This window comes from Delphinus delphis, chromosome 2, assembly GCF_949987515.2.
Source record: "Delphinus delphis chromosome 2, mDelDel1.2, whole genome shotgun sequence".
Classification (NCBI taxonomy): Eukaryota; Metazoa; Chordata; class Mammalia; order Artiodactyla; family Delphinidae; genus Delphinus; species Delphinus delphis.
The window spans coordinates 143,397,785-143,424,015 of record NC_082684.1 but is presented as its reverse complement, the minus strand read 5'-3'; the positions used below and the strand labels follow the sequence as shown (position 1 = coordinate 143,424,015).

Genomic DNA, 26,231 nt, shown 5'->3' with positions numbered 1-26,231 from the left:
AGATGAACACTGTTGATGCATGTAGTTTGATTCATTCATTCTCATTGCTTTATACTTACTATTCCATTGCATGAATAGGTCACAATTTACTTATCCATTCCATTGTTGATGACCATTTGGGATGATTCCAATTTCATTACACAAAAATGCTGCTATGAATGTTCTTGTGCAAAAGTTTATCCAAAGTAATTTCTCAACATCAGCACTATGGACACTTTGGGCGGATAGATAATCCTTTGCTGCGGAGGCTGTCCTGTGCACTGTAGGGTGTTAAGCAACATCCCTCGCCTTTACCCCTGGGATGCCAGTAGCACCTCCTCTCCCTGGTCATGATCATCAAAAATATCTCCAACTTGAGACCCTAATCCAGGTCTTCTAGCTTTAAATGTATTCTTTCTACAACCTGTGTAACCTCCAGTCACCATTCATACATACATTGTCTCAAAGGCATGTAACTCTAGGTTGGTCCTAGTTACTGAGATCTTTAAACATATCTGGAACAACCATTTATTAAATATGTTCATGAAAAGCATTTAGAGAATGCATTTAGGAAATAGAAATATAGCAAACAGTCCCCCTCCCCCTTAGCTTAAGGACTAACCAAAGTGAAGCCTACATTCGTTCGCTTACGAAAGAAACTTAAGATTTCTTCTAAGAGGGCCTGGGCTGAGCTCAACGTTGTGGGGCTGGCTGTTAGGTCTGGCTGGGCCTGTTAACACCTGTGGGAGGAGGGAGGAAAAGGGAGGGTATTTCCTGGGGCTTGAGCTCTGGAAGGAAAAAACACACCCAGTTTTGAGCTGTGCTCTGAAGAGGCCAGAGCCTCACTGTCCTTGCTGAGCTCCTGTGACAGCAGATGCTGCTGATGAGCAAGTCGGATCACGAGGGGGTTGGCTGGGGGTGAGGGGTTACTGGCTGCTAGCTGTCCCCAGCAGGGGTGGGGGGTTCCCTGAGTAGGAGGGAGCAAACCCCAAGGTAACTCAGGCTCCACTCTTCTCAGATCAACCCCGCCCCCACCTTCCCACCCCCACCAGACGCTTTCTTTCATCGAAGAGGAAAGGCATTGTATAGTTCATTAGCATGACATCATTTCCTTCCTAGTCTATTGGAAATCCCCATTCCCTGCTTGGGAAGTGCTTGCTTCTCTGAAAGCTGGCTGGACAAGCAGGTTTTTAATTAAGCAACCTATATATTAGGGATGTGTCAGCATTTGGTTAATAAGAGCCATTAGCCTGGATACCAGAAGTCATCTATTTCCCAGTAACAAGGAATGGAGGAGGGGCTGGGGCTGTGGCGTGTGCATTAGAACACCCTGGGAGGGAGGAAGCCTCCACTCTGGCAGTTCCAGGGAACAGGGTTGGGAGGGTACGTGCACATATGCACACGTGTGTGTGCAGGCTTACGTGTGTGCACACACATACACTCACCAAATATTCACAGATGAAGAGTTGGCCTCTCTTATGTCCAGGGGAGAATACAGGTTGATGGGGTGTCTGGAGCCCAAGAGTGTTGGGACTTAGGTGCATTCTTCGGGCAGGGGGGCCTCTTAGCATGGAGGCAAAGCTGGATGACCCTCTGAAAACAAGGGCCATCCTGCCTGCAGCCTTCCCGGGAGTCTCCCCGCTCGCTCCTCTGCCCATCTGCCTCCATCTTTGATGGAGGTCACCCAGTTCCTCCCCCTTCATGTCTTTCCTGCCTTCCTTTCGAGGAAAGGAAGCAACGAAAGCAACTAAAGTTGCTTCCTTTCGAGGCTCCCTGAACATCACCCCAGCTCAGCATTTATTAGTTTACCTCACCCTCCACTGAAAATCCTTCTAACAGCTTCTCTCTGCTCTTGGCCTACAAAGTCCCTGTCAGGTGTGGCAGTGCTGGCTCCCAGCCTCCCATCCTGCTGCAGGCCACACTGGCATCTTCCTACCTGTCTTCATGGAAGTCTGACCCCTGGTTGGGGTTAGGACCCCGTCCACATACTCCTAGCCTACATCATATTTGCTGGTGACAAACATACTTTCCCCCTAAGATCAGGAACAAAACACAGGTGTTAGCTCACCACTTCTGTTCAATACCCACTGGAAGCTCTAGCCAGAGCCATTAGTCAAGGAAAATAAAAGTCATACAGATTAGAAGTAAAAATACCTCTATTTGCAGATGAGATGATCTTGCACATAGAAAATCCTAAGGAATACACTTTAAAAAAAAAACTATTAGAATAAAAAGATTCAGCAAGATTACAGAACACAAGATCAATATATAAAAATTATCTGGCGACTTCCCTGGTGGCACGGTGGTTAAGAATCCTCCTGCCAATGCAGGGTACACGGGTTCAATCCCTGGTCCGAGAAGATCCCACATGCTGAGGAGAAACTAAGCCTGTGCGCCACAACTACTGAGCCCACACGCCACAACTACTGAAGTCCACGTGCTCTAGGGCCTGCATGCCACAACTACTGAGCCTGTGTGCTGCAACTACTGAAGCCTGCGCGCCTAGAGCCCATGCTCCGCAACAAGGAGAAGCCAGTGCAATGAGAAGCCCGCGCACCACAACCAAGAGTAGCCTCCACTCGCTCCAACTAGAGAAAGCCCATGTGCAGCAACGAAGACCCAACACAGCCAAAATATAAATGATAAAAAAAAACAGCTCTATTTCTAATGCACTAGCAATGAACAATTCAGAAATGCAATTGAGAAAACAATTTCATTTACGATACACAAAGAATATAATACTTAGGAGTAAAGTTAACAAAAGAAGGATGATCCTATTTATATGAAATGTCCGGAAAAGGCTTATCTATACTGACAGAAAGTAGATTAGTGGTTGCCTAGGGCTGGGGGATGGGGGAATGACTGCTAAGGGGAAGAAGGGTTCTTTTTGGGATAACGAAAATCTTCCTAAGTTAGATTATGATGATGGTTGCACAACTCTGTGACTATACTAAAAGCTGTCGAATTGTACTTTTTTTTGGCCGTGCCGCCAGGCACGTGGGATCTTAGTTCCCCAACACGAGATCGAACTCGTGCCCCCTGCAGTGGAAGTGCAGGGCCTTAACCACTGGACCGCGAGGGAAGTCCCTCTTGAACCGTATTGTAATTTGAATGGGTTGATTTTATGGTATGTAAATTATATCTCAAAAAAGCTGCTTTAAAAAAAAGAAAGTAAATCGCATGGGCCTCTTTGGGCTCTGAAGTGCACTCCTGATACCCAGAGTGAGCTCAGCCAGCCTGTACGCAAGCAGCTGCTGAGTGTCCCACCCAGGATACGGGACATAGTGGAGGAGAGGATGGAGGTGAGGGGACCATTTAAACACCTGTGTGAACACAGCCGCTTCACGGTCTTTGATCCTAAGGCATCAGAGCCTACTTCCTCAGTAAAACCAATCAAAGTAAAACCTCAGGGATTACTGGGGGATTTGGGTTCCCATGTACAGTAAACTCTTGGCAACAGCTGGCTTGATTGTCCCTGGACAACTGCTACCATGCAGTGTAAAGTCATCTGGTCATTTATCCCTTGGCTGAATGGAGCTCAGAGCACTCCACAGTTGGGAGAGGGGAGATTCCAGGTAGCTTCGAGATGGGGCGTTGTTTGCTGGGGAGCAGAGTGTGGACTGGGGGACTGTGTTTGATGGGGAATGGACGTGGAGGTGGAGAACAGCTCTGCATTTTGCATCAGGAAAGGGGCTGCTTAGGCAATCCCGAGGTAACCACTGTCTGGCTTTTTCCTTTTTAAATGTCCTCTGTAACCAGGAAAGGGTACAACTGCTCCAGTAGGGCAGCACCTTCGCAAAGTGAGCCAGTTACAGCAAAGCCCTCCTTCTCACTGGTCACTCCTGCCTCATTCTCACATCCAAGCATGTCCTCTCTTCTTGTGAGTGTTGACAGAGGGGGCGTGGTCTGGGAACCCCTGCCTGGAGCTCTGCGCAAGGTACCGTGCTGGGCATTTTCAGATGTTGCCTCATTTAATCTCACAACAATTCCCACGAAATGACTGACCTAGGTTCCTGGAATTTCTTGCTGGCTTCATCAGGGGATGGCACGATGCATACGCAGCAGGCTCCCAGAGCTCCAGCCACACTGACCTTTCTGGCCCCATGGTCTGGCCATGCTCCCCACCCCCTGACCACCGCTGCTAACTCCTGCTCAGCCTTTGGGTCTTGTTTCACCCCGGGCAGCATCCTCTGGTAGCCTGCACCTGCTAAGAGCAGGGGATCAATGCAGTGGGACAGGGGCCTGTACCAGCTGACTCCCTGGCAGGGCAGTAGATTCCATGCGGGTGGCTGTTCTCACCACTGTAGACCCTGGACCTGGCGCCAGGCCCAGGAAGACTGTGTGGCCTCAATCTGCATGTTCTGAGGGAGTAGCAGAAGGGACAGTGGCTTAAGAGTCAGAGTCAGTGCACTGGGTTTGAGGCCCAGTTCTGACACCGGCTGGCATGTGACTTGGGGCCATCACTTCACCTGTTTAGGGATCAGTGTCTTCACGGGGTAAAAAGAGGGAATTCCGGCAACGGCCCAGGCCCTTCTTCTAATTCTAAGAAGGCTTTACAGAGTGCTCGCAACAAGATCCCTACGGTCAGGTGTACCATGGGACACAGGAAGCCTGCCCCGATGGGGCGATCACTCTCTCCATTCACCATACTGTGGATCTGGAAAGCACCACAGGAATCGGTCTGCGAGAACAGCCATTTTCCCAGCTCTGTTCGACAGACTCAGCCTTCCTTCAACCCAGACAATCCCCTTCCACCACTAGGTGGCGATCCTGTGCAGTCAATAATGAGGAGAGAGGATGGCTTTCTACCACCAGCTGCCAGAAATTATCAAGGTCGTTTAGGTGCTGGTTGACTCCACTTACAGCCATGAAAAAGGGATTGAGATTTTCTTACACAGCAAACAAGATCCCCGTGCCCAGGGAGCAGGAACTGGCTCAGCCCAGCCTGTGAGAGAGGGTTGTTACGCTTTCAGGAGTTTTGTGGTCAGTTGTTAAACAGAGTCATTATTAAAGATGAAATTGAACACATTTAACTGAATAAATTATATTAAAAGCAAAGGCAACAAATACTCATAATCTGACCCTACCTAATTATCTTACCACATTTTACATCTCTCCATGCTCTTGAAGTTATGAACATCTGCTGCCTACCTGTGGTGGGAACACAGTAGGACAGTGGGAGACTGTACATCTCCCCCCAGCTCTGGGACCAGGGGTAGTCACCCTGGTAGCTTGAAATCAGCCACAGTGAGCAGAAACTGACAAATGTTACAGCTCTCGCCTTTTCATCCCCAGAGAGCTAGCCGTTCACAGCACACCACTTGCTGTCCCTCCACCACCCTCATGATAACTCACTTTCACTCATCTAAAAGTGCTTTGCCTAGATTTATTTTGTAATGGATATGCAGGATTTAGATCATTTTGGTAGTGCTTACATTTTATGATATTTGTATTCCAAATAAACCTCACAAGATTGAAAACTGTTATAAAAGCAACTATTTCATTGGGATAATGGGGGCAGGAGTAAGAATTTCAGACTCACAAAGACAAAGTTATTTTTCCTACTGCCACTGGTATACAGTTATAAAACTCTGCATCACAGAGCAAATCCAGCTGTTTCATTATATGTAACTCTGGCACAGTGTAATTTAGTTTTCCTGTTACTATGTGACCCGTCGTTTTCAGGGTAATCTGTACAGTTGGCCCTTCACATCCATGGGTTCTGCATCCCAGATACAGATTTAACCAACTGAGATTGGAAAATATTCAGAAAAAGAATTCCAGAAAGCTCTAAAAAGCAAAAGTAGAATTTGCTGGGCAGGGCAACTGTTTACCTAACATTTACATTGTATTCAGTATTATAAGTAACCTAGAGATGATTTATAGTACACAGGAGGATGTGCATAGGTTATATGCAAATACTATGCCATATTATATAAGGGACTTGAGCATGAACGGATTTTTCTATCTGGCGTGTGTGTGTGTGTGTGTGAACCAATCCCCCGTGGATACCAAGGGACTGTACACATTTACCACTTTATTGTGTCTATTCTTCATTAAGAAGAGAAACGCATGAAGAAGCTCGGCTACAGCACCTTGCTTTTACAGCAGGTCTTTTTCTGAGTAGGGAATTAAACATCTAATGGCAGTCACATTATAACCCACACCACAAAGTTTCCTGAGTAGTCAAGCACATTATACCCAGTTTGCTTTGTGAAAACCTGCACTGCTAGAAAAGCCCCGTTTTAGTGCCTGGGAAGACCAAGTGGTGCCTTCGCCCTGAGACATCGGGATGCCGACCGACCTCTGAGCCCTCGTGGACAGCTGCCTAGTCTCTCAAGAGGCCAGAAGCCCACAAGAACACAAAACGCCAAGTGACATCAATGACAACGAAGCGCTGTAAAGTCAGGTATTGTTCATTCGCTCTGTTCCTGGGATGTAGGTTGTTATAGTGATTGGAGCAAACGAGGTTTAACTAGAAAAAGACTGTGGAATAGTAAAGCAGGAGAAGGAGTTTTGGACTTTATTTAGTTATTGAAATGCAGCTAGTGTCTGTTGCAATATTACCTCTCAGCTCTCTGTTCTGCTGTTGCTCTGAGCCCACAGAGAGCAGGCATGGCTATTAGATGTGTGTGTGTCAGGGAAGCGGGACGGGGAGAGGGTGTCTCCCTGACTCGTCCCCTTGTCTTGGCTTCGCTAGGCTGCCCATTCCCCCCCGCCCCCCCATTAAAGCCAGCAATGCCTGAAGCTTAGCCCCTCATGGCGTCTAGAGCTCTATGCAGGCCAGAGGTTTGAGCTCTTGAGGGTAAAGCCACTGGGCCAGGGGACACCCACTTCTCAATCCTGGTAGAATATTAATATTTCCCTGCAAGACCAAACCACATGACTAACAGTCATAAAATAAATATAAATAAACTTTCAAGTTGCATTGTGCTTCATAGTTTACAAAGCCCTTATTTAACCTTCCTGACACCCCGATTGGGTTTTACATTTCTGATTATTCGCTCTATTATACAGTATAGGTGAGGAAACCAAGGTGTAGGAGGATTAAGTGACATACACGAGGGTGTCAGCTGGTAATTAGTGAAACAATCCATGTGGCCGGCACGTGGCACACAGCAGGCACATGGTTCAGTAAATATTCAATGCATGAATCAATGAAGGAAGGAACAAATGACCCGGGACTCATACCCAGTCCTTGCAAGTGTGAATCTGTGCTCTCTGCACATGGCCAGGCCACCTTCTCCACCTTCTGTGAACTTCTCTGCAGTCTCCACACCTCTGGGACACCCGGGTATGCCTCATCTATGACAGGGTGAGCTGGGATTAAGCTTTCAAATATCATGTCTTTGTTCTGCAGATGTGAAATTTATGTCTTGAAATTCCAAGAAGGAAAATAATGGCATTTTATTTCACTGGCTCTTTAAAATGTGCTGTGTTCCAAAAGGTTGAATCTATAAACATGACTGGAAATTTGGGAACGGATGCCAGGAATTCCTAAGCTTCGTGTCTGCCTGGGCCAGGGCATGGCTGCTGCTCCTGCAGATTATGGGTTAAGAAATATTGCTGTTGGACACTTGTTGGAAATTTTAAGCTCCTTGAAAAATATGGCTCCATTAGGAGAATCCTGTCAAGAGACACACAGGCAGCATTTAAATTTTTCTATCGATCCTTCTTTTGTGGCATGGCCAGAAGCCCTACCGCTGAGCACTTTCAATATTTTTCTGTTTCTCCAACTTCTAGTTGGATTAATCTCTGGAGTACCTTGAAATTTCCTGAAGTTGTCCTCCCATGAAATGGACCACAGGATTAAAAAGGCCAACAGAAAAAAACATTTCCAGTCTGGGTTTTAATGCCTCCAGTAATGAACTGGAGGCAGACTATGTACATCTCAGTCATAGGAGGGAAAATATAAAGCACACTTGATTGGCAAATCAAGTGTTGCTGTGAAGCCAGAGCAAAGGCTGATGAGTGAACTATTTATACGGATTCTTGCTTTACCTGTTCTCTTTCCCTGAGACTCAGGAAGATCGTGAACCTGAATCAGACTGTTCAAAAGGTATGTTAAGGGACTACAAGATTATGATTCCTTCTACGTCTTAGTTTTCCTGGTCAATGGTAATAATGATGATGACAACAAACATGGCATGGCAAGGGAAAAGAATCCAGCTGGGGTGGTAATTAATTTAGTGAAGGCTTCATGTTCTCTCCAAAAGCAAACACAAAAAACCCAAAAAGCATAAAACCCAAACCGACTGAACCCGAAATAAACTGACAAAGACGTTCCTGAATTAACTTGAGGTGCTAATTACACCATTTGATTTTATCCACATTGCACGATCCAAAAGAGATGACTGCTTATGCTAAATATGTCTGTAAAGAAAAGTGCACTGAGGGTGGGAGAGGGAAAGATGAACCCAGGAGTTGAAAGTCCAAGGAGACTTGGTGGTAATCTCCCTTTTATAGGTTGGTAAATTCAAGGGCACTGTTTGGGACTGTAATGTAAACAGGAACTTCCGTCTCTGTGGAAAGGTACAAGCTCGGGACCCCAAAGGTCCCTGTTTGCTCCAGCAACGTCCCACGGAATAAATGCAATTCATGTTTTCTTGGCAAAGAAGAACCGTTGAATGTAGGTAACCACGAGGCCCCTGAAATGCTCGTCTAAAGTCTCTGGCCACATTAGAAATTATTTTAACTTTGACTTTATGTGTTTTAGAAAATAAATACAAAGAAAAAGCTCAGCCTTTTGATCAGAGTATGATTTCTTAAGGAATATCTGCATCACAGCAGATTTAAGTGTACAAAGAGGAGGCTGGCTGGGATTCTTGTAGCTACAGGACTCAGTGTGCCTCATACGAGTTTTACACACAAGTTTTACATACAGAAAGATCATACTGCCTAGTAGACGGTTCTGAAGGTTCCCTCTCCTTCCAGCCCCACAGCCACTGCCAAAATAGCATCACGTATGCCTGATCTTTAGGCCTAAAGGTGGCAAAGGGTGTGATAAGACTTAAATAGGGAACAGCGCAGCTGAGGGCTGGAAGGGAGCAGCCTCGGGTAAGACACAATGTTCCTAAATTGCCTGCCTTTTGGCTGACAGATGCTCCCAGCTGGCTGGTGTGCAAGTCTGTAACTTGCAAAGCAGGCTGGAAAGATGGTTTTGCTTGCCAAAACCAAAGCAAGTAGGAAGCTAGCAGACAGAGCTAAGAGATTTGGTGCATTTTGCTGACTGGTTTTAATCCCCTGCCTAGTTCGGGAAATCAGACTGGGCCCAGGAAGTCTTGTCTGATTATTTTAGTTTCTTCCGTCCATTTGAATAGTATAGGCCTGGGTTAGGGAGTAAGGCTCCAGTTGCCTCAACAGCACCCTTCCAATTCACCTTCCTACAAAACTTCCCTGGTTTCATCAAAATGACTTGACAAGTGGTTTTCAAAATGTGCTCCCCGGGTCAGCAGCACCACCATCCTTTCAGAACTTGGTAGAAATGTAAATTCTTGGCCCCTACCCTGGTCCTATCGAATCAGAAATACTGGAAGTGGGCCAGGAGGTTCTCCAGGTGATTCTGGTGTACATTAAAGTAGGAGAACTTCCTCTTTAGACCAAGCCAATCAGGTAAACCATGATCATTAAAACTGGTGGGACAGAGCTACTTATGCAAGAGTTGGGGGAGCACAGAGGGGATCTAATAGAAAGTGGCAGCCACTCTACTGATGCCATTTGTATAAAACCAAGGTGCTTTCCTCTCTGTAGCCCAAAGGAGGTAAGACTTGCTAGGGGAAAAGGAACACCAGGAAAGAACCTGGTGACGTCCGGAAAAGTTCCTAAGAGCTCTGCGGTCTTTGAGAAGGCCTGGAAGTGAATGGGTGGCTGCCCACCCAGAGGAAGGAGCTGTTGCCTCTCACCCGGCACTGCCCTATTTTGTACACAAGTCTCCTGATCACACTTGAAAGTTCTTCATTCTATAGATACGGTGAGAATAGAAAACGGAGGTGGGCAGGAGGGAGGGGAAGAGTGGGCTGCAGTAACCCCACGATCGGGTTAGGCAGAGAGAACTACTGAGAATCATGCAGAGTCGGAAGATTCCTCAAAAGTCACGAGCTCATCCACCACGAGATAACAATTGCTTCATCACCACCATCATCGTCATCGAGCTACAGCTGACTGAGTAGCCTCCTACATGCCTGGAACCATGGTAGGTGTCTTATGCAGATTTTCTCTAGTCGTCCCCCCACCCCCAGCAACCCTGCAAGCTTGGTGGCATTACCTCAGTGTACAGATAAACAAAATGAAACTCAAAGAGGGTTAGGAGCAGGTCCAATATTAGACAGGTAACAGGGGCTGAAACAGGATTCTCATCCTTATCTGGTATGTGACACCATCGCTCTATAATACTCCAGCCTGGTGATTTCCATCCAGCCCGTCCCTGAATACTTCCAGGGACAAGGTGCTCCTTACATCCTAGGGTAGTTCATCTTTGGGCTACTGGAATGTTCTTTTGTTTACTGGTGCCAAAATCTACCCCCCAGCAGAGTTCACTCACTTGTCTTGCAGTTGGCCCTAGTGATATGCCTGGTGACTCCACAGGACCCAGCAAACCCACTTCCTACACTGATAACTCTGAATATCTACACAGAGTTCCAGGAATCTTTACTTCCTTCAACTAAAAAGCCTTGGTTTCTTTTCTTCCCCTCTTCATTTTCTGTTATAGAAAGGCAGAGAGGGTCTCATTTTAAAGCCCTGAAGATTTGTCCTCATAACCAAACATCTGCATCTATAGAATGCTGGGATGGTATTCTTTATGTATCTAATGACTCTTTGAGCTGTTGTGTTTACGCAACTTCAGGCACAGATATAAATCGAAACCCCCATTATTCCTCAACCATCCCAGAGAGCAAAAAAGGTCACAGAGCGATCAGATCTCAGGGTGGAAGGGGACCCCTCTTGTGATGTTTCCGAGATAAGGCCTCTCTGGGGAATGAAGTGTGTGGGATCAACTTGCCTGTACTTTTAGAAAATGGCAACCGAGGGCTTCACAGCCTTGGGGCTGGATGACAACACACGTGGGTGGAAAACCAACCTTGAGAATCATGCGTGGATGGCCCCCCAAATCCTTGAGCCTTGGTGTGGCTGGTGGAGATGGAGGTCGTGAGTTTCACCCATGGGAGGTGGGGCTCTTACCCTGCAGCACCCTGGTCTGGGACCTTGAGGAAATCCAAGCTCTCCGGCGTCTGTGACACTCGGTCTGAGCCAACGGACTGTTGTCGCGGTAAGGGTGGGCGAGCCATAGAAGGGCACAGGCTCCTCTGAGTGGACCTCTGGTTTCCAGCAGCGTGGGGATGCAGCACAAACTGGTTTTTAACGACTCCATTCTGATGGTAGCCTAGAAAGTGGGAAAGAGGAGAAAACAAAGCAGAAAATTTCTGATCCTATGCTAAAGGCTCTCCAAATTGTTTTCCACCCGTTAGCCAAGAGTGAGTTACTTAGCTTTGCCAGGCCTCAGTTTCCCCTTCTGAAATAAGGGAGGGCATGACTTCTCATATTTTGCGAGGCATAGAGCCCAAGACATTGTACACTGCCCGGCCAGTGCCTGCAACATAGCAGACGCTCATGCGTGCTTGTTGATCCTGACTTTAGAACCACCAAAAATGTTCCGGGGTTTCGAAGCCAACGGTCAAAGAAAGGTAAGCCTGCAGCTAGTTGGGAGGCACATTCTTGGGTCTAAAAAAAATGATGACGTTGTGATTCAGGAGGGCTGGCAGCCAGCTGTTTAAACAGCTGGACATCCATTTTCAAGGGGTCAGTCTGGGGTGTCCTCTGCAGGAGCTGTGGGAGGTGAAGGGAGCACCCCACACAGGCAGGGGAGATGTGGCCGTTGGTTGGATTAATCTGGAGAGAGCAAGCTGTCTTAGCCAAACTGTTCCTGGTCAAGATCGCATTATCTGGTAAATAACAGACTGGTGCTGGGCTCCAAACCGTGCGCCCTGGCTGAAAGCGGCACTGTCATTCCCAGCTATGTATGAAGAAGCCCTTATCTCTTCTCTCACTGACAGATTTGGGGAAGAGTGAAGGGGAACAAGGCTCCCCAAGGCACGCTTTTGGTAAAGCCACCGTAAAGCAAACCTCTTCCATGCGAATTAAGAGAAGAACTCTTTGGTACCAGTGGGATGACCCTTAGTTTATAAGGCAACTCGGGGTTCAGGTTTGGCTCTGCCTCTGATAGCTGTGTTGACCTTGAGCGAGATACTTGACCTTTCAGAGTGTCAATTTCTTCATGAAAGAGACAAGGAGCTTGCGGAGACCCCACATGCTGCCAAGGTTGCCAAGGACAGCAGAAGGGCATCCAGAGTGGGACGTGTTCCAGGGCCATGATACTCAAAAGGGGTCCCATAGATGGACTGCTCCGTGCCACTCGTGACCCACCCACCATCAATAAGCTCAGAAATTAAGAGCAAGCATTTAGAAACGTTCACAGCAGTTTCACAGACATATCTCATGTCTGTTGAATCTAGTAAGAAATTTTGGCTTACATTTTGAATGCTTTTAAAATTCCACTCTTCTAGTAACTTTTATTATATCTTACAAAAGAATAGTTCGTGATGGATTAAAAATTAAGTTAAAAACCCCCCCAAAACCCAAAACAAAACAAAACGAAACCCCAAGCCCTTGATCCTTCATCATAGATAGTATGAGAAGTACTGATGTAAGGGATTGGGGTCCAATCGCCTCCTTTTATTGATGAAGGAACTGTCACACACAGAGGTTGGGAGCTGTGCTCAAGGTCAGGTATTTGGTCTGAGCCGACTGTGGCCAACACAGCTGAGGCAAATGAGCTTTCCAGGTGGTCTGGCCAGGATTTTGCACGGGCGGCTGGCGCATAAGTAGTAACAAAACACTACACTGGTTCTCTTAGGTTCTTTTGTGCTTGGATTTTCTTCAAGGATAAAGGCAGAGGGGAGGAAAGACAGCTGGGCCAGGCAGGATGGGGACTCCAAAAGAGATGAGAATTAGTTTCTCACTGATAGGCATGGTTGTCCATACTTCAGCACGCCAACTGTGAGACTCCAGAGCAGGAGACAAAAGAAATGCTTTTTACTGCTTATTTTGGACACTGCTACAAATTAGTTTCCTTGTCTGGGATGATCTGAGTCAAGTGTGGTCCCAAGATGACCCTTTTCAGACCTACAATCCTAAACTTATTAACATCAAACACTCTGGGGACAGTTCCTCATGAACTGAATCGTGAGTGATGGAAAAACATTTTGTGAGTTTTGAGAGTACTCTTCCAATACTAAACAGATTCTTTGAAGGGCAAAACCTCTTACATGTATTTGGGTTTGGATTTTGACTTGCATGCTCTATTTTTATCATTTAAAAAAATGAGAAAAATGAAACATACGATCTAAACATTTTTCTGAATCCATTTTGTATTCTCCCAGATATTACTTTATTTCTTGGAGCAGTTCTCGTAGATTCTATCTGATTAAGAATAGACTTTCTATTTATTCACTCAGCTGTTAACTAGTTGCAAAGTATTGTCATGGTATTGGGCTGGAGGTGAGTAGTGGTGGGGTTAGACCTTGCAAACTCCAATTTCCATAGAGGCAGTGTCCTACACCTTAAAAGCTGACGACATTCTGGTCGTCATGGACAAGGAGCTCCATTTCCTCTTACTGATGTACAAAGCCTTTCCTAAGGGAGGTAACACTGCCAGGTAAGGAAATGCAAACCGCTGACTCAGCCACCGTGCACTCTCAGGAGCTCATCCATGCCTCCCCTGGATTTTGGGGTCACAGGTAGGGCCACTGTGTTGGGAGGAGTACCTCTGGCAATGAAATGGCTCACGGCTGGCTAATATGTGGGCACTTACTGGCTAATGCGTTTCTTCCTCAAGGTATTTTACACATCTGGGTCTAGTCTATGGCCCATGCTTGGCTTACCTGGTGGCGGAGGGGCAGCTCTCATTGGGTAGTTGGCATTGTGAGTCCCGCTGGAATAACCTCTGCTTTGAACGGTGTTCCTTCGGGTAGGACCTGAAATAAACCAGCAAGACAAAGTTAAGATCGGCGGCTACTGGCTGGTTTTATGGCTCCCGATGGTCTTCTGCTTATGGAGAACTTTTGAGAAGTTTGGAACGCAGGTCTCCGTCGGATCTGCAGGAGGCTGGTTGCAGTGGAGACGGCTGTTTGAGGGAAGAATTGTCCTCGCAGCTATTGGATGGGAGGGGCTGGAGGACATGTGATGGAGGGAGGGATTTGAAATGTCAGAGCCAGTAGCTTTACAAAGAGGTGTTATTAATAAGCTTACAAAGGGGTTTCTATTGTTGTAGACTTTGCAAAGGGACAGAGGAGACGTCTGAATGTTCGCACTCATGCTCTGACCACAGCACCGCAGAAGCCGAGGCTGTCTGCTGCACATCGTGGTCACTGACGTGAAGGACACCGCAGCTCCAGCACCTCTGCTTTAGTCCAGAGCCTTTCTCGCCAGAGTTTGCGTTCTACAGTCTTCTAAGTAAACACAGAGACCCTGAAGGGTAGAAGCAGACTGATACCCTGGACACAGACGTGCAAGTGTTAGAAAACAAGCAGGGCCAAATGGAGCTTCATGTGGGCCGGAATTAGGGCTGGGGCGGCCGGGCCACTGGGGGCCAGACGAGATCTCTGCAGAGACTATGTGTTGGAAAGGAACACAGTAAACAAGGTCTCGAGTGGGACATGAAGGAGCTTCAGGACATGAAGCTGATTAAACCAGCGGGAAGAGGGGTGCAGAGGGAATTCCTAGTAAAGAGAAGAGCAGGAAGTGATAAGGCATGACAGCATAACGCAGAGGAGCTGGGTCTCAGGTCCTGGGACAAGGGGAGGAGGCCAGGTTAGGGTGTCCCCCTTCCTGCCCCCTTTTCCCCATGAAGATATAATAAAACACCGTATTAGACAACGTTTCACTTTGAGGCCTGCTGAGAGCGTTGCTCATACACATCTTGCTGGTTATCTGCAGCTCTCCTTTGCCGTGCTCTGTGCCCTGGGTTCTGAGCCCAATGGAGTGCTAGGCCTCTGCATTCCAGTTGGGTTTGGTCAGTGGGAGGCACCGGCAGGAGACTGGGGTGCCAGAGGAGAGAGCGGCTGGCGTATCTCTTCCTTTTTTTCCCCAGATTGAAGTAGAGTTGATTTATGGTTTCTGGTGTACAGCAAAGTGACTCTGATATACATACATTCTTTTTCAGATTCTTTTCTGGGATCTCCTCTACCTACATCCTTAGAGTAACAGTGGGATCCTGCTGTTCTCTGCCCGAGTCCCAACTTTGTTCCCTTAGCCCTGCCAACACCCCTGCAAAGAGTCCTTTTATGTAAAAGTCTCTTAAAAAAATCCCACCTAAATGTGCTGTCTTCTGGAAATACCAACTGATACACAGATATATACCAACCTTTTCTGAGTGGCTATTTCTCTGTACTGTATTAGTGAGTTACATAGTACGTGCCAATGTGCGCCTTGTAGACAGATGTCATAAAGGCCTATTTTATACCTGTCATACTCTTTTTTTTTTTTTTTTTGGCCGTGTGGCTTGCGGGATCTTACTTCCCCAACCAGGGATCAAACCCAGGCCCCGGCAGTGAAAGCACCAAGTCCTAACCACTGGACCACCAGGGAATTCCCGACCTGGCATACTCTTCATCGACCGTACACATGGGCTGCATTCTGTAAAGATATCTACATTATATGAGTACATAGCATATGTAATTACTCTAAATTATAAATATAAATTATATATAATTTATATAATATAAATTATATTTTAATATAAATATATTTTACTCTGCCTTATAAATATAATTTTATAAATATCATAAATAGAAAAAGAATCAAAGGCCAGTAAAGAAGTCAGACTGTGCTGTGAGTTACTGCATGTATGTCTTCTACTGAAGCAATTGACAGCAAAGGAGGGCGGTATTAAATGTGATGCACAGTAACAGAGCAAAACCGTGTAGGGAGCTGGTAAATATGGTCAGTTTCTTTCAAATTGACAGAAAAGGGCTTCCCTGGTGGTGCAGAGGTTAAGAATCTGCCTGCCAATGCAGGGGACACGGGTTCGAGCCCTGGTCTGGGAAGATCCCACATGCCACGGAGCAACTAAGCCTGTGCGCCACAACTACTGAGCCCGCATGCCACAACTACTGAAGCCCACGCGCCTAGACCCTGTGCTCCGCAACAAGAGAAGCCACCACAATGAGAAGCCCGCGCACCGCAACAAAGAGTAGCCCCCACTCGCCGCAATTAGAGAAAAACCCTGCGTGCAGCAACGAAGACCCAATGCAGCCAAAAATAAATAAATAAATTTATTTAAAAAATAAATAAAATTGACAGAAAGGATGAGGTTTGTATTGTCGACAAGATCGGACTGGAAATGGCTGGGAAATGTAAAGCCAGCAAACTGATTTGTTTTAAACGCAATTCATGCTGTAATGCCAGGAATACTACACATAACTACAAAATCATTCAGAAAGGTTTAACCTGCCCATTTGCCTTGATGTTGGTTTAGTCTGAAATGTTTCAATCTGAAGCAAACCCCAGCCACAGGAAGCAGTCAAAGTACTGGTTCTTTGCCCTGCAGATCTGGGCAGTGTTATGAGCATTTGGTAGGAAAAGAGTTTGGCTCAGGGAAAGATGAGGGAGGGCCAGGCGGGAAGCCCAGAAGCCTAGCAGTGGTCCCGCCTGTGGGGCCCATGAACACTTACGGGAGTTCCTGGGCAGCCCGGGTCCGATGCTGACCTGCAGCACTTTGTTGCTGGGCTTGAGGATGGCCAGGTCACCGAAGCCTTGGTGGAATTGCACTTGCCGGGAGCCCCCTGCACTCCAGGGACCCCAGTTCTCCTTTTTCAACTTGATTTCAAGCCTGCGACAAGCATATTTGTTGGAATTAACAAGTCGGGATGGAGCAGTGAGAAAGTGCGGCTCATAGACCCCAGCATGGCGTTGTGCTGCTGGGCAAACGTGCTATAGAAACAAGGCAAGCCTGGATCATCGGAACAGGCACCGGGCCCGGCGGCCAGGCATGACAGTCCGTGGGTTTCCTCGACAGAGGCAGAGCATTCGGGGTCCAGCCCCTGGGAGACACCAGTTGGTGAGGGAGGTACCCCAGTACAGGCGCTTTGTCACTCTGTCAAGTGGATACAGGTGGGACTGCCCCGGGAACAGAAAGAAAGGCCAGTCACCAGGCCACACCCGCTGCGGTATGTCACTGTGTTTCTCTCTGATTGCCCAGGTCTGTGTTTGTGGAGGACCGAGAGATGCCAGACACAGAGAGCTCACATCTTTGCACAGAATGTGGCTGCTAGTTAAGTTCTATTCCTCCACCCTCACCCCTACCCCAGGGAGGAAAACGACAACATTTCCCTTCCCAAATAAAAGGGAAATTGACTCACAACTGCAGAACTCCTCGGCCAGTTTTCATTTTCCACATTGCCTATATGCCTACATAATGCAATTTCATAGTTTGCTTTTTTTTTACCTTATATTTTTTCATGTTGTAAGACAGAAAGATCATAATTGCAAGTAGCCGACTATTCTATCGAGTGGCTTGGCTATATTCTTCCTTTTTTTGAGTTATTCCCTTATCACAAATTCCCAGACAAAAATAATTGCCCCCTGTACTCATGGCCAAATTGTTCTTTGGAAAAGCTGTAATGAATTCATTCTGTTTCCAGTATCTGTTTCACTGTAACCACAGCAGCATGAGTTATGGAAAGGTCCCCTCCTTACGGGATTAAGGCTTTACTTTGGCCTCTTCCTTGTGAGTAGGAAGACTGGAGGATATCCCCATTTTATAGATGGGGAAATTATGAAGGAAGAAAAAGCCAAATAACTCACTCAGCAAACGTGAGATTAGAAGTTCAACACTCCGCCAGTGTCTGGTCCACGAGACAATGTTATTAAAGCAAATGAAGGTGAGAGCCCAGACACAAGACACCAGCCATCCACAGCCCCCGAGTCTCCAAATGCCCCAGCAACACGCTGTATTACGCATTGATCTTGGGAACTTAAGTTCCACTCCAATCACTTTCTTCTGCTTCAGCCTTACACTACTTCTGCCTGCTCTGCTAAATAAAATATTCTTTTATTGGTGATATATAAAATCTGCCTTTTCCTGGCCTCACGTTGGTGACCTTTGTTCAGAGGATAAGAGACACCATGCAATGAAGTCCTTATCTCACAGAAATGCAAAAGTGACGTTTTCAAAGCCTGTGGCAACCATCCAGACTGTCTTCTGCAGGCCCTAAGTGTCCACGGGGGAAGCCAAGACACCCAGGGCTCCTCAGAGGCACCCAAGCCAGTCAGACCCCATCCCCCCACCCCATAGGCCTCCCCTCCTCTCAGCCTGGACCTCAACAGTGAGATCAAGGCCCCAGATCCCAACTTACGTGTTGCTAAATTTCAGAGGTAGTTGCTTCTGGGTTTTTTCCTCATAACGCTTTGCTAAGAGGCTCAAGAACTCAGTTTTAAAGACGGATTCAAGCAAACTGTCATATTCTTGCTCATGAAGAATAAAAAGGTCATCCTGCATAGTACTGCAAAGAGATTGGAAAGACTTAATGAAAGTTGTAGTTTTGTTTATTCCATGAATTTTTCCACTCCTTTTTTTTTTTTTTTTTTCTTTTTTTGCGGTACGCGGGCCTCTCACTGTTGTGGCCTCTCCCGTGCGGAGCACAGGCTCCGGACGCGCAGGCTCAGCGGCCATGGCTCATGGGCCCAGCCGCTCCACGGCACGCGGGATCTTCCCGGACCAGGGCAGGAACCCGTGTCCCCTGCATCGGCAGGCGGACTCTCAACCACTGCGCCACCAGGGAAGCCCCTCCACTCCTTTTTTAATCCTGTAAAATAGCACTAAATTTCCACTGTCTTTCTCTCTGTAATAACTGAAAATCTTTAAAACAGAATGACGTGCAAAAATAAAGTCACTAAAATCTGCTTTTAAAAGAAGTTTATAGCCCACCAAAAGCATAAGTGAAATATTCTCTCACATGACTTTTAAAATCAGGAATTTAAGGACAATTTGTCTGTATATGTAAAAAAAAAGTTTGTTTTCAAACATCCCTACATCACAACCATGCTACCTGCACTAGGATTTGTCGTGATGAAGACCCTGACAACCAGTGGTTTAATCTCTGTCACTCAAGAGCATGTGTAAAAGCAATTCAGGGCCAACATAACAGTTCTACAGTGCCTGGGAGCCAGGCGTCTACTCCTCCTCTTTACAGGTACGACCAGGAAGTTGTACAAGTCATTTCTGCTCACACCCCATTGGCCAGCACTGTGTCACTTGGTTACACCTAGGTGAAGGGAGCCTGGGAAATGTAGTCTCTGGGTGGGCTGCCAGCTATTCACATGGAAAGGAGAGAATGGGCATTACAGGACAGCTCACAATCTCCACTATACCTCCTTGTTCACAAACTTTTCCAAACTTGGAATTGGAATCTTTTCTTAAAAGTGTGAGAATAATATACCTCAGAAGGTGTGGCCACAAAGCTCCTATCATCTGCCTGTTTCTAGGCAGATGAAAAGTCTGGAATTGTCTTAATCACTTCAGTGACAGCAATTCAAAACTCCAAAAGGCACTTCTGTAAAAGTTGCTCACAACAGCTCTGCCAAGTCATTTGAAATTAAAGAAATAAAGTCCCAGCATCTAAGAAGGTCTATACCTTCTAAGCATCTAAGAAGGTTTAGACCATCTAAAGCAGAGGTCTAAGAAGACCTCTGCTTTAGGAAGGAGGGTGTACAACGGGGAAGAGGCAGAAAAGAAGCACCACTTTTCGGTGTGTGCGGTGGAGTGAAACTCCCATTTCAGCTGCCTGACTCATGTCTGGGCATGTCTGTTTGCCTGGCTGTACTTTAGGCGGTAGAGTGATTATTCAACAGGGTTATTAAATGAGTCCAACACAGGAAACCTTGAGTAGTTTAATGTGCTCAGATGTATTAGAAGTTTCATGATCATAAAGAAATAAAGCAAGCAGGGCAAAACATCAAGGTCAATTATCAGTGTGAGTCTGGAAATGAGAAGAGGCTGTTTGGATACTTTGACTTCAACCATCAGATTCAAAAACCCCTCCCTTTGGTGACCTGAGTCAGAGAGTTAGGAAATCATCTTTGCCCAGGCCAGAGTTTCAACTCATTCCCCTCTCCTCAGCCCAGGTTCCCAGATCTGAAAACAAAGCTTTTACATTTGTTTTTTTTTCTAAAAACTCAGACTTATGTTTGGACTTCACCCCCGTCTTATTCATATGCTCAACCTGCAATTCCTTACAGACGACTGGCATAGTAGGCCTTGTTGAAAGATGCTTTCCTAGTCCCTGGTTTGGCTGACTACTCGTTCTTTCTCCTCTCGCCTTTGTGGCTCACTGTTGTACTGCTGACAACACGAGAAAATCTTATTTCACTCCCTTAACCAAGATCTTCTTCACAAAAATATTAGTTACAAAACGCTGGGTAAACTCTTTTTTTTTTTAAAGCTGAAAAGGCAGTTTCAGGTAGGACAGCCCCTGCCTTTATTTCAGCCTTTTAAAAAAATGTTTCCTGCTTATGAAATAGATGCTCCTTTTAGTAAACTGAAAACTACAAAGGTTAAAAAAAAAGAAGAAAATAAACCTTATCCGGAATTCTACCATCCAGAGACACCAGTGGCACCAGCCGGGGATCCTACATTAATCTCTCTGAGGAAGTGCAGATATACGTGGTGTCAGGCCTCCTGGGAGAAGCTTCACCCAACCCCAGGGGAAAGGCTCACTGCCATCTTTTGTGTCCCAGGAGTATCCCGGATAACAGTCTCTCAACACTTGTAAGCTGTGTGCCCCGTGTTTACTCAGGGCCCTGCTCCTCCTTCCAGGACGGGATGGAGCTCCTTAAGGCAGGGACTGTGTCTCGTTCACCTTCAGATCCAGAGCTGAACACAAGGTAGGTGATCAGTCCAAAAACAGAGAAATTCCAGGTTTCCAAAAGCTCAAAAGCCACAGCAAGGCAAGATTTCAGGAATGCGTCAGGTCAGCTGAACAAGAAGTGAAGCAGCCTGTTCTTCTCGCCAGAGGTTTAGGGCAATCAGGCGATGAAACAGTCTAGGCAAGAATGTCATGCCCAGGGCAGCTGAAGCCTCTGTCTAAAGCCCCCTCTTCCAGGCTGATTTCCCCAGTATGTACAAGTACTGGAAAATCTACCGAACCAGACAGGCAGCCCCACAGCTCTCGGTCTTAGGTCTCTGGGGGTCAGCTGTCAGGACGAGGCGGATTAGAGGCTTCAGAGAGAACCCCACATAGGAGATTTTATAATTCCAATCTCATCACGTACAACAGGAAGGCAAAGAACATGGGCTATTGAAGTTTGTGGCCACCCTGCCAGCAAATTGAGTTTTTCAAGTAAGAGCAAGGCCAGGTCAGTATACGGTTCTTGGATAAGAAGCAGCTCTTGAAGGATCCTTCAAAAATGCATTCTGGGCCTTCTGTCAGCAGAATCCCCAAAGCCTTGGAAATCCGATGTCTCACCTGCATATCAGTGGGTCACCTCCTGATCGTCTCACCACGTCTTCAACCGAGGCAGAAATGCAGGTGTCAGTGTTTTGGTCTAACTTTTGTTTAGATAAGGATTTTCCTGGCCCTTTGAGTAACTGGAGTCTTTGTAGCTCTCTGAGCCATTGGGTCTAATCTATTTTTTTTCTTGTAGGTTAAAAAAACATTTTTCTTAAAATTTCAATTATAATTCAACTAGATATATTACCATTTATAAGAAGATAAAGACTTCTTGGGCTTTCCTGGTGGCACACTGGTTGGGAGTCCGCCTGCCAATGCACGGGACAAGGGTGCAAGCCCTGGTCCAGGAAGATCCCACATGCCGCGGAGCAACCAAACCTGTGCGCCACAACTACTGAGCCCGTGCGCCTAGAGCCTACGCTCCGCAACGAGAAGCCACTGCAATGAAAAGCCCACACACCGCAACAAAGAGTAGCCCCTGCTCTCCTCAACTACAGAAAGTCTGCATGCAGCAATGAAGGCCCAATGCAGCCAAAAAAAAAAAAAAAACACCAAAAAATCAAAAAGGTAAAGACTTCTAAAACTATGATGTCTATTGAAGGATTAGGAAAAACTTTTTATTATGAAAAATTTCAAATATCTAAAAAAGCAGAATGAACTTCCACATGTCAGGTTTCAACAATGATCAAGCCACAGACAATCAAATCTATCTACAGTCTCATTCCCCCCACTTCCACACACCAGCTAGGTTACTGTAGAGCAGAGTATAAATATTATTTTATCCTTAAATATTTCAGTCTGTATCTCTAAAAGATAAAGCTTCCTTAAATAAAAATAACCACAATACCATTATCACACATAAAGAAATGAACAATAAATCCTTCATATCAAATAGTTAGATATGTTCATAGTTCCCCAAATTGTCCTGTAAGTTTTTTTGTATGGTTGGTTTGTTTGAATAGGGAGCTGTGAGCCAATTTGGCTTTACCAGTAGTTGTAAGAGTTAGGGACGGGCTGAAAGATGAAGCTTGTAGGACACTTTGATAGTCTGAACTAGAAGAATCCATTAGGTGGTCATTCCAGCCAACAGTCAAGAAGTAAGCCTCCTAAAGTGTTCAAAACACATTACAACTTTCTTCCCGAAGAGATAGACAACTGTTAAAATTTTTCTCTATGCCAATACTGAAATACATTGAGAACACACACACACACACACACACACACACACACGTTCTCCTGGTACCACAATCCATTTCTACTCTGGATTCCATTTCACTACTCAATCCATTTCACACTCCACAACCCCATGTGGTTGCATTCCTAACTTGGTTTAGATGACTAGCCTAACCCAACGGCTGAAGGAAATGGGGGAACGGTATTAATCTTCGCAAGCTGGGGCTTAGTAACTATAACATGCAGATATAACAAGTTTAAATGACACAGGCTCTTTTTTTCCCCTAGATCCAGAACAAATTTCAGGCTAAGTACCTCATTTTATTCCATCCTCTAACAAGGAAAGGCCACAAGGAAGCAAATGTCCAGGATACTAAAGAGAAATGCAGAAATACTAAAGAAATAATAGTATTTCTCTTTAGAAATACTAAAGAAGCAGAAAAAGAATCTGATTTTACTATGAGACACTGTATCCCCAGAGGCTAAGAGAGGAGGAAAAAAAAAAAAAAAAAAAAAAGACAGAAGGAACAAACTTGAGTGTGAATATCCCAAACCTTGATAAGCCTCAAAGACTTGATCAATAAGATATTAGGTGTCAAAGTGCTCGATACCAATGTAGGCCTATGATGATCAGGCACTCCTTGATGGTATGAAGGCTGCAGACAGACGTGGGCAATAATAATAGAAAGAACAACGATCATTCTCAGAGTAATCAGCACATGTGCCCCAAAGCTGTGACTCCTGGGCTTATAGCCACGGCTACGGCCAAGTGTGCACAGCACGTTTCAGCTCACCCAGCTTAGCCCAGGTATAGCTGGTCCCCATGCAAGAAAAAAAGAGAAGCTTCCAGTTGGGTTCCTTGGACCAGCAAAGGCAGCCTCAGGGCCCAGCTAGCCAGGAGACTGTGGCCAGCAGGTCGTGGCCCATGAGCTGAATTCTCAGAAAGACCCTCACCCGAGGGACACAGACAAGATTCTCAGAAAAACCCGACAGTGCCTAGGGCATTTCTGTGAAATCCATGGCACTGAGACCCACCTGAGGTGGGGCTGCAAAAGGCTGCTGATGGACTCACCTGCTTAGTTCTACCACATTCTGAACTGAAGGGTTTACTCTTAACCTCACTGCACTGCCTAGCCCTTTATCAGGAAAATTGGGAACAGATAGAATCAGAAACCACAGTGACACAGGCCAGAATGGACACAACTTAAAATCTGCTTTGGATTATCACACTGGAGCCAGGATTTCTCACCTGGTAAATCAGACGCCTGAGCACACAAAACCCCTGCTTTTTCCTAAGAGCAGCAGTTCTGTCTTCTGTGTGGGATAAGTGTTCCAAATTCCAGGAAGACATGTTTGCAAGTAACCAGAACACCTCTGCTTTGAATGCAATGGCAGCCCGGGGCTTGCCCTGAGAGAGGCAGTGGTATCCTCAGGAGGGCCAGGGACGTGACTCAAGGAGGAAGCTACTGGGCTCAAAGGGGCCTTTCTTTCTCTTTTCTTAGCCTTCTGTGGACGGAGAGGATTTCCTCTCATCAGAGGGAACTTAGTCTGGGAGTTAGCAGGGGACTTAGGGACGTCTCAGCATGCATAGAAGCCCCTCTGCCAAAAGAAAGCCACAGTGCTGACAGGAAGAGCAAGGGCCCCTACCTGTGAACCTGGAGTTAAAGGGAGCATTTGGCAATGACTCCAGGGCTACAGATTATGGAGACCAATTTGTACCCCCCACCCCGGGTATTAATAGGCATAAAGGGCTCCAAGGAGTCCAAAGAAACTTCCCACCTAGGACAGTCAGAGGTCACAGCAAACGAAAACGCAGTACTGATGACCTAATGTCCACCTGTGCTTGGGCCTCTCCTGGTGAAACGGGTTAGGTCTTCAACAGGGGCGAGGTGGGCTTGGGGGCAGGGCTCGGAACACTGGCCCTACTTCGATAACAGCAATTGTGCTGGTTGTTTCCCATACTACATTTATTTCTCAAATTTTATGGGAACAAAGGATCTGGGTATCCCTTGATCAGAGGAGCAGATCAGAAGGCAAATTTTCTCGTCATCTTGGGACTCCCTGAGAGCCATGAAGATGAGCTCTTCTTTGGGAAGAAGAGGAAACTGGGTTCGCTTCATCATGATTTTTACAACTGGGGAGCCTGACTGGGCCTTTCTCTAGGCTGTGTTTGGAACAGCGGTTGGTGATGTTGAGGAGGGACAGGGCTCCCCTGCCCCCAGCGCTGGCCACTCACCTGAGGGACACAGACAAGATCCTCTCCATCTCGATTCTCCGCTTCAGCACCTCCTTCACAAGGCCTTTGTCTGGACCCTGCTTGACCTTTTCTCGTCCAATTAAGTACAAGCATTTTGGAGTAAGAAGCAAGTCTCGCTTTACGCTCTGTAAGGAGAGGTGTTTGAAAAAGTGTCAGAGTGACAATAGTCCACACAAAGGGCATTTGTGACCAGGTGAAGGGACGCTGCTTTAGGTAGTGAACTTTCACTACCATCGGATGGCCATTCCATTTATCATCTAAGTCCCTCGAGAGCAAGAGGGGACACTGTTCACGATTCTTAGGTTGACATATGTAAAACTGCTGATACCTGACTCTCTTTGACTTACAAAAATGGCAGACCATCAGGTAACACCTAAGGTATCAGGGCTAACAAACACATAGGACCACCCTACCAATGATCTGCTACAGAATGTTTCTCTCTCAGGGATCCGTGCATATATAAATTTTGTGAGCCCATGAAATGTTTACTTTTTAAAATTGATAAATTTTCATTTCAATGACAATCCTTAAAAATCTAATATAAACATACTGTATTACACTCAAACACTACTTAGAGACGTAAGCACTCATGTTTGCATTCACATCTGCCACCAGAGCAGCTGGTACCATACTTGGGTTGTAAGGAATGATTGGGTTTTGGCAAAACAACATCATCCTTCTTGTGAAATTAATATTGTTGTTTTTTTTTTTTCCCTGACCAAAAAAACAAACAAGAACCAACACACATAACAAGCTCTTAATGGGCCCATAAGCTATTGTGGCTTCATATTTCACTATTAGGGTCAAGATTTTATCAGGCAAAAGAAAATGTCTATGGAAAGAGGTAAAAAAAAAAAAAAAAAAATCAGCTGGCCCCCAGTGGCTCTGTGAAAGCCCTGCATAGTCATTTGCTCAGGGAAAATGGGAAAGAACACTTCACTTTATATTCTGAATCTCTGGATCCAATGAGCCTACTCCTATCAATTTATTCTAAAAGCATCAGAAGACAAATGCACAAAGACATGTGAAAGGATGCTCACTGCATCCTTTTATTTACCATGGTTTAAAAAAAAAAAAAAGCCCACTGAGAACAGATTAATGAGAAACTGGTTAAAAATATAGTGAAGTGGGCTTCCCTGGTGGCGCAGTGGTTGAGAGTCCGCCTGCTGATGCAGGGGACATGGGTTCGTGCCCCGGTCCGGGAAGATCCCACATGCCGCGGAGCGGCTGGGCCCGTGAGCCACGGCCGCTGAGCCTGCGCGTCTGCAGCCTGTGCTCCGCAACGGGAGAGGCCACAACAGTGAGAGGCCCGCGTACCG

General features: G+C 46.2%; 1 protein-coding gene across 1 annotated transcript in view; it reads right to left on the bottom strand.

The window, feature by feature from the left end:
* The window catches only part of MYO1E (myosin IE), a 202,075-nt gene that overhangs the window by 6,350 nt on the left and 169,494 nt on the right, over window positions 1–26,231 (bottom strand). The window contains exons 22-26 of the mRNA XM_060005875.1: window positions 24,892–25,037; window positions 18,390–18,536; window positions 16,707–16,864; window positions 13,917–14,009; window positions 11,158–11,359 (exon numbers count right to left, since the gene is read on the bottom strand). Of these exons, the coding sequence (XP_059861858.1) occupies window positions 11,158–11,359; window positions 13,917–14,009; window positions 16,707–16,864; window positions 18,390–18,536; window positions 24,892–25,037 (746 nt within the window). The remainder of the gene's footprint in view (window positions 1–11,157; window positions 11,360–13,916; window positions 14,010–16,706; window positions 16,865–18,389; window positions 18,537–24,891; window positions 25,038–26,231) is intronic.